The sequence below is a fragment of the Nematolebias whitei genome, chromosome 13 (genome assembly GCF_014905685.2).
Source record: "Nematolebias whitei isolate Nwh7 chromosome 13, NemWhi1, whole genome shotgun sequence".
NCBI classification, from domain to species: domain Eukaryota; kingdom Metazoa; phylum Chordata; class Actinopteri; order Cyprinodontiformes; family Rivulidae; genus Nematolebias; species Nematolebias whitei.
In genome coordinates this window covers 45,179,076-45,188,191 of record NC_056510.1, presented here as the reverse complement: position 1 = coordinate 45,188,191, position 9,116 = coordinate 45,179,076, and the positions used below count along the sequence as shown (strand labels likewise).

Here is a 9,116-nt window from a genome sequence, read left to right as displayed (position 1 = left end):
AAATGTGGCAGCTGGCTCAGAAATCTATTTTTGTTGTTACTTTATGGAAAGAGTAAAATATTGAGATATATGTAGTATATTGCGATTTATCTTCAAATCTGGAGATATTCATTTCGGTCAGTATCGCCCAGCCCTGTCGCATGAGCTTATACAAAACATCAAGTGCAAGGTTTGACCAGAGCAGCCTGGGTTTCCTCGTCTCGCTGTCGGCTGAGAGCCGGTGGGCGATATGCCAGGCCTTTAAGTAGAAGATGATTTGATTCCTGGTGGTTGTTACTCATCGTGACTCTGCTGCGTGATGTTTGTTCCTCTGCAGGTCTCCACCAGACACATCTGCACCACCACTGATCTCTGAAAACAAGAGGTTGCAGACAAAAGGTGTGACACTAATGAAGCCGTCCCTTCTTTCTAATAACTTCATGTGGAAAGTGTTTTTGTGTTCATTTCTTTAAATTCCATGTTTTTTAATCAATAGACCTCCTTACATTAGCAGGTGGTTCCTCTTATTCTCCTGAGTTCTTAAACTGATGGTACAGTGGAGAGAACAAGTATTTGATACACTGTTGATTTTTCAGGTTTTCCCACTTGCAAAGCTTGTAGATGACTGTAATTTTTATCATAGGTACTCTTCAACTGTGAGTGATGGAATCTAAAACAAAAATCCAGAAAAATACAATGTATGATTTTTAAATAATTAATTTCCATTTTATTGTGTGAAATAAGTATTTGATCATCTATCAACCAGTAAGAATTTTGGCTCTCACAGACATGTTAGTTCTTCTTTAAGAAGCCCTCCTGTTCTCCACCCATTACCTGTATTAACTGCACCTGTTTAGGCTCGTGACCTGTATAAAAGACACCTGTCCACACACTCAATCAATCAGACTCCAGCATCTCCACAATGCCCAAGACCAGAGAGCTGTGTAAGGACATCAGGGATAAAATTGTAGACCTGCACAAGGCTGGGATGGGCTACAGGACAATAGGCAAGCAGCTTGGTGAGAAGGCAACAACAGTTGGTGCAATTATTAGAAAATGGAAAAAATACAAAATAATGGAAAATCTCCCTTGGTCTGGGGCGCCATGCAAGATCTCACCTCGTGGAGCATCATTGAGCTTGAGGAAGGTGAGGAATGAGCCCAGAACTACACGGCAGGACCTGGTCAATGACCTGAATAGAGCTGGGACCACAGTCTCAAAGAAAACAATCAGTAACACTCTACGCCGTCAAGGATTAAAATCCTGCAGTGCACGCAAGGTGCCCTTCCTCAAGCCAACACATGTCAAAGCCCGTCTGAAGTTTGCAAATGACCATCTGAATGATCCAGAGGAGGAATGGGAGAAGGTCATGTGGTCTGATGAGACAAAAATAGAACTTTTTGGTATAAACTCCACTCGTCATGTTTGGAGGAAGAAGAATGATGAGTACAACCCCAAAAACACCGTCCCAACCGTGAAGCATGGCGGTGGAAACATCATTCTTTGGGGATGCTTTTCTGCAAAGGGGACAGGACGACTGCACCATATTGTGGGAAGGATGGATGGGGCCATGTATCATGAGATTTTGGCCAACAACCTCCTTCCTTCAGTAAGAGCACTGAAGATGGGTCGTGGCTGGGTCTTCCAGCATGATAACGACCCAAAACACACAGCCAGGGCAACTAAAGAGTGGCTCCGTAGGAAACATCTTAAGGTCCTGGAGTGGCCTAGCCAGTCTCCATACCTGAATCCCATAGAAAATCTTTGGAGGGAGCTTAAAGTCCGTGTGGCCCAGCGACAGCCCCGAAACCTGAAGGCTCTGGAGGAGATCTGTATGGAGGAGTGGGCCAAAATCCCTGCTGCAGTGTGTGCAAACCTGGTCAAGAACTACAGGAAACGTCTGATCTCTGTAATTGCAAACAAAGGTTTCTGTACCAAATATTAAGTTTCATTTTTCTGGTGTATCAAATACTTATTTCACACAACAAAATGGAAATTAATTATTTAAAAATCATACATTGTATTTTTCTGGATTTTTGTTTTAGATTCCATCACTCACAGTTGAAGAGTACCTATGGTAAAAATTACAGTAATCTACAAGCTTTGCAAGTGGGAAAACCTGAAAAATCAACAGTGTATCAAATACTTGTTCCCCCCACTGTATATATGGACTTCATCCATCATCTTCATGGACTCCATCCATCATCTTCATGGACTCCATCCATCATCTTCATGGACTCCATCCATCATCTTCATGGACTCCATCCATCATCTTCATGGACTCCATCCATCCTCTTGCACTTGTTCTGAAGTCCGGTCGTGGGGGCAGCATCTTGAGCAGGGGGCCAGAGGGCTCTTTCCACAGCCTCTTCCAGCTCTTCTGTGGGGGACTCCAAGGTCTAGCTCGAGTCTGTACCCCTCAACCTCAAGCACAATGGGCCCACAGGAATGCACCTCATGTTGCTGCTCTGGACTGAGCCCGACCAGACCCCATGGGCAGAGACCTGGTCAGCAGGCACTGGCCGACGAGCCCCTCCCCCAGGCCTGGCTCCAGGGTGGGGCCCCAGTAACTTGCGTCCAGTCAAGAGCCGCTGGGCTCCTTGTTTTCTTTTGTCCATAAGTCTTCAGAATCTCTGTTAGTCCGGCCTGTCACCTAGAACCAAGCTGACTCAGGAGACCCTACCAAGAGCAATTGTAGCTGCCCCCACAGCAGAGCTCCTGGGATCATTCAGGCAGACTCCTCCACGATAAGGTGGTGATTCAAGGACAGTCAGTCGATTCAGTTTATTTATAAAGCGCCAAATCACAACAAAGTTGTCTCAGGACACTGAACAGGAACATTCACATCCAGAGGAAAGACCATTCATAAAAGTTCTCTATCTAAAGATGGCGGCGCGCATAGACGCAGCGACCCGGAGGTCTGACACAGTTTTTGCACGATGTGGTTGATACTGTGCATTTTTTGTACATCTTTGATGCGGTGGCACTACAGTACAGATGTGCTGAACTCGTTTCTGTGCAGCCTGAGACGATTCTGTTGAGACTTGGAGCTGAAGAAATAAACTGAACCCAGTTGAAATTTGAGTTGTGTGCTACAAGTGACAGCTGACTTTCTCCTCCTGATGAAACTTTTTAAATATTTTGTTCACTCGTGTGTGTGTGTGTGTGTGGGTGGGGGGGTGTTGAATTTCCGGGTCCCCCTCATGATTCATACACAGTAAGAAAGACTCTGCGTTGTGCAGCAGGCGCTAAATTATTTAAAATAATTTGTTTTAAATGAACAATCCATGCTGCTCGTGCGGCTCATCCATCAATCAGCCAATCCTGTCGAACAATCTTTTAAGAACACGAAAGAGCGAGTCCGCGTCGACCCTGGAAGTAGCCAGGGACTACCGTAGACCTAAACGTCCTTCTTTCTGAAATAACATTGAGCCGTTTGCTTCATGTGTCCTCAGCTGACAGGTTAGACACTCCGGAGCCGCCATCGTTGTGCACCCCGGGGTTCAAGATCAAGAAGCCCGATGGTCAGTGTTTCACACCGGAGCAGGAGCAAGGTGACCCAGAATGCCCTCTTCTCCCTGGTAGTCCCTCTACCCCTGAGCTTCCACCGTTTCAAACCCCGTATGTGAAACGACTGGTCAGCACCAAAAAGGTAAGAATCATCTGAGTTCTCGTGTGTTTGATACTGATGATGATTCTTATGATGAAGAGTTGCTTCACCTCAGAGTTTATCTTCATTCCATGCGATTAGCGTGCGCAGCCAGACGCACTCGACGGGCCGTCTGATGGAGAGCACCTGGAAACACCTGGTAGAGGTTCAACAAGCACGTGGCAGCACCGTGAGGAGGACAAGCCAGAGATGCCACACTTAGAATCTTCTTTAGGAAATTATTTGACAACGGTAAGTCTAGAAAACACGTTTCCTCTGTGTTCCCTAGTTTCTCCTAAAAAGTGGACAAAACAACTTTTGTGCCAAAACGTTTAGTTTGTCTCATCTCAAAGAAATATTGGGATTTATTAAATGAACATGCTTTACCATAAGACAAGCTGGAACTTTAGTGAGCCCACAAGATTGTTGTCATGACTTAAGCCCTGTGCTTTCAACCTTAAGCTTGTTAGAGAAATGATTGCAACTTATTATTATTATTTACTTGTTCAGCCCGAGACGCTGCAGTGAGCTCAGGGCCGTTTACACGCAGCGTATTTTGAGTGAAACTGGTTCTGCTGGTTTACACGACACCAGTCAGCCCCCTCCTCGAATCCACAGGTTTCTCAACTCACCTCTCAGAGTGGAGGTTGTCGTGGCGACCGCCCGCTGTTATGTACACGTTTCCTGCACAGGTGTTACAGCACATGCGCACAATAGGCGTATATTTCTATCAACAATGGTGCCGGAGTACAACATCCTGCTTTCTGAGCCTCGACTGATGGAATACATTCTGAGTCTCGGAGATGGACTAAATGGTAAATGGACGGTACCTATACAGCTCCTTTCATCTGATCAAGACCCTCAAAGCTCTTCACAACAATCTGTGCCTCATTTACCCGTTCATACAGCTCTATACTAGATCTCTACAACGATAATCTGAATCTGTAGAGACTAACCAGAGCTTTATCACATTCATACACTGATGGACTCGCATCAGAGGCAGTGAGGGGTTCAGTGTCTTGCCCAGGGACACTTCAGCATGTGACTGCTGGTGGAATTGAACCCCCAACTCTCCCGTTGAAGGACAACTGCTCTAACCACTCGATCTATGCCAGAATGTAGCTGCTGTGACCGACATCTGTGTTGGAAGAGACCGCAGTCGGATCCAGTTCCAATATCAGTTTATTGAACGAGGCAGGCGTGTATTTCACGTGTGGCACTGGACTATAACATATTAAACATGCTAAGTAACAGTGTAACCATAATAAACTGTTTCTTTAGTGGTGGGGGATGTAATGAAGCCATGTGGACATTATGTCATTCAAGTTATGTGAGGTAAACGATGCAAGACCTGTTGTTGAACATGAAGACATTGGGTTTAATTTGTATTTGTTTATTCAACACCACAAACTGTGTCACACAAACACTGATCATTAAACTGAGCATTATGAAGAACACATGAACTGGACTCTGCTGTCATCCTGGATGTACTGGTCCCACGTTGTTCATGTGGCTCGTTCAGGCCGTCACTCCTTTCATTAAAACATTGAACGGATTGAACAAAACAACTGAGAGGAATTTTAAGTGACCAGTTGATCCAACATCTCTGTCCGACGAGCTCCTCCTGAGGTGTATGCTCCTTCAGAACCGGTTTGTCTCTGGTAGGAGGACAGCTTCTCTTGCAGGAAAAATAAAAACGGTTGTTGTGTAACCAAAGCAAACACTAAGAACGTTGACTTACCTTCTGTAAATCGGCTCGACATCTGACTACTGATTGTCACGGAGTAGAGAGCCTGTCCTCATCCTCGTCAGTTCTGGTTCGCTCAGGTTCTGGTGTAGAGCTGTGGATGAAGCGGTCCCAATTGGTGTCAAATCTGTCGACTGGCATCCAACATCCAGCTTCAACTTGTTATAAACAGCACCTTCTCAGAGTGGATCAACCAGTTTGCTGCTGACAACCAGAACCAGCTGATCACATGATCAAGAAGGACCATCAGCCTAACAATGGATCATTAGCACCTGATGGCTGTTTACTGTTCACAGAGGGCTGAGTGATACTAGCAATCACAGCATTGTAAGAGGGGGACAGTTGAACCTGGAGGCTCCACCCCTGTTTAATGATGGACGGTTTCTTTTCACAAAGATGGCCTCCTTTACTCCTCTCTCAAACCATCGTTCCTCTCTGTCCAGGATGTGAACATCTTCATCCCTGAAAGAGTGACCGCTGGCCTGGAGATGAGTGTAGACCTCAGAGTCCTGGCCTGATGATGTTGATCTTCTGTGCTGGTCCATCCTTTTGGCCAGTGGCTGTTTAGTTTCCCAGATGTAAGACTGATCACCCTCCTGACACTGAACAACATACACAACATTACTCTGTTTGTGCCGGGGGACTGGATCTTTGGGATGAACCAGTCTTTAATGTATTTTGGGGTTTAAAAGCCACTGGGACGTTATGTTTAGAAAACGAACGTCTCAGTTTCTCAGGCTAAAGGTCCTCCTCATCATGTGAACAGCTAGTTTAGGCTGTCACCATCAAACTTGTTGATTGTGCTATTTATAAAACTGAGTTTATTGCAGCTCCTCAGACTGACAGTGTTTTGGATAAAAGATGAAACGTTTCAACAAGTTTTTAATTGTTATTCTTTTTGAGTCCGTCCAGAGGACCAGACTTAACTTTGTTGACTTCTCTTGTTACTGTTTCGCTCAAGTTTTCACTTGATTTGTGTTTGTCTGCAGAAAAATGGAGACTTACCAAAGGTTGGTGAGAGTGCTAAAGTAGGAAAGGACACAGCCGTCAGCAGTCTGGAGTTGGACAGAACCACCCAGGGGTTCAGCTTGCCAAGAAGCTTCCAGGAACCGAGCACCCCTGAAATGCCTGACCTGAGCTCTGTCACACAGGACATCTGTAAAGTTCGTGTTGCTCATGAAACCACCCCTGCTCTGTTCACAACTTCCTCTCTCTGGTTTTACTCTGAAAGCTGATAGGCTCCTTTTCAAGGCCTACTCACGGTTGATTATAGAAATGTTTAAAACACGTTGCCATACGCTTCAAGCATCAAAACCAAATGGATATGAGACGGCCGCTTTCTGACAGCTTTGTCTTTTGCAGCTTGTGTTACAGGCCCAGAGGAAGAATACGAGCACTGCATCCCAGCTGTCTGATGTCAGGCCAGAAAGCGACAGACACTGGTATACAAACCACTTTATTTAACATTTAAATGTATAAAGCAGCAGCAACAAATTGATTTTTTAACTTCAGCTGAGATGGACATTTGCAGTACTTACTTACTTTCATACATCTGTTTGCCTGAGCTTACAATTTTTAAAGTATTTGATTTATTTATTTATTGAGGGAGGGGGTCACAGCTGCATCTCAAAAATGAGAATACAGTAGTCCCTGGCTCTATCGCGGTTTTTCAAAATAAGATTGGACATGACACACAATTGGCTGATTGATGGATGAGCTGCACGATCAGCATGGAGTTTTTATTAAAAATGATTTAGCAGCTGAGTGCAGCCCAGAGCTGCAGGACAAGCTCCCTCCTTCAGTGGGTCATCTCCTCTGCAGCGGAGAAGTGGGCGTGGCCAAGAGCACTGGCCGGTGGCAGGGAGCTGAAATCATGACATGCTGTGCTCTTTTAGAGTTTAGAAACAATGTTTAGAATTAGGCCTGTCACGATAAATCAATTAATCGCATGATAAATTAAAATGATCGACCTCGTTTTCTTTATCGGTTTTATCGTTTCTATGACACAAAGCTCAACTCTGTTGTTCTTCACTGGCCCCTCCCTTTCTCTTTTATCTTTAAAATCTGTTTTAACGTCCAAAATCTTGTTTGTGGATCGTTAAAAGCAGCTAAGCTGAGAAGCTAAGCTACGAGCTAAGCTAACAGACCGACCTCTTGAAAACCCTCCGTCTTGTCGAAGCTCCAACATTCACGGTTGAAACCCGTGCCTTCGTGTAAAGTTTTTCTCTGCAAAAAGAAGCTGACAACTTGTTAATGATTTTTTAATTCAACGCTCCGTGTGAAAAATGCTAAAGAGCTCAAACCACACTGAGCGTCCACCATTTTGAGAACCAAAGAGAGACAGCCCATGTCACGTCAAGAGGCCCCCCCTCCCATTTTTCTTAGACACGCTGCTCGCTCCCTCACTATCCATCCTTCGGTTCAGACAGTCTTATACTGCCATCCAGTGGTTGAAAAAACTTACTACGTGCTAAACAAATTAACCAACATTTCTTCTTAAATTTGACAATAATTACCAGTTATTGTGAAATTTCAAACAATATTATCGTTTATCACAATAATTTCTGAGACAATCACCCAGCTGCAACAGGAAGCTTATCCTGCATTAAGGGCTGCACAAATGTGCTAAATAATTTAAAATAATTAATTTAAAATCAAACTTCCTTACTGGTCGTGCAGCTCATCCATCAGTCAGCTGTGAGTCATGTCCTGCTGGTTCTGGTCCACTGGGTTCTCTGAAGTCCACAGTCTACGCAGCATGTAGCAGGACTTTTGAGAGCTCTTCATGCTTCCTTCTGCTGACGAGCTTCATGGAGATGCTGAGGTCACTTTCAGCAGGACTTGTCTCCTTTCCAGAGCTGGCTGTGCAACTTTTTGATTGAGTTTTGGTTTTCCTGTTTTGTAAAACACGATCATCAAGAAGTAAAGGCTGAAGTACTGCACTCTGTAATGAATCGATATCATTCCTGGGATGAACGTTCTCACACCATTGACAGAAACGTTGAACGTTTTCACGATTTTCTTGAAGTCACTCCTGTTTGTAGATCAATTTAAATGTGCACATTTGTTTTTGTATGCAGTCCTGTTGGTGAAACAAAGGGTCTGTCTCTGGTGTCCCAGAGTGAGTTTGAGACTTTACCGGACTACCTGCGGTGCATGCCTCTGAGCAGCCTGAACCAGGCCGTCAGGAACATCAACAGGTCCACCAACGGCTCTGAAGGTGAGCGCTGCTGGCAAACGCACGGCCGTCTGTTTGTGCACCTGAAACTTATTCAAGCATCACAGAACACAAACCCACTTCATCCAAGAACTCGTTCCAAGTTCAGTCCACATTACAGACACACACCACTGTCTATATTAACATGTGTTCACTACGGTCAAACAGGAATCAACGAGTTCAGTGATTTATCAGATCATTCTGTGCTGTTGGGCGCCCTCTGCAGGACTAATGACGACGTGCACAACGGAGGAGCTCAGGAGGATCAGTAGTGTGGGGACCCGTGCTCCGGTATACATCCTCTGTCTACAGGAGCTGAAGAGGCTGAAGCAGGTGGAAGGCAGCGCCAGCGTTTATCAGCTGATAACAGCTAAAGAGTAGGCCAGCACCAATGTTTATCAGCTGATGACAGCTAAAGAGTAGGCCAGCGCCAGCGTTTATCAGCTGATGACAGCTAAAGAGTAGGCCAGCACCAGCGTTTATCAGCTGATAACAGCTAAAGAGTAGGCCAGCACCAATGTTTA

At 45.0% G+C, this 9,116-nt stretch overlaps 1 protein-coding gene across 1 annotated transcript; it reads left to right on the top strand.

Moving 5' to 3' along the window:
* Nucleotides 1-3,434: 3,434 nt before the first annotated feature.
* Nucleotides 3,435-9,108, top strand: ska3 (spindle and kinetochore associated complex subunit 3; the record flags this gene model as incomplete). Its single annotated transcript, XM_037686667.1, is given in 6 exon segments — nucleotides 3,435-3,631; nucleotides 3,731-3,880; nucleotides 6,365-6,538; nucleotides 6,738-6,817; nucleotides 8,456-8,595; nucleotides 8,819-9,108. Coding segments are annotated over 6 exon segments (896 nt in total), but the record flags the coding sequence as incomplete, so codon positions are not given.
* Between the last annotated feature and the right edge of the window lie 8 nt (nucleotides 9,109-9,116).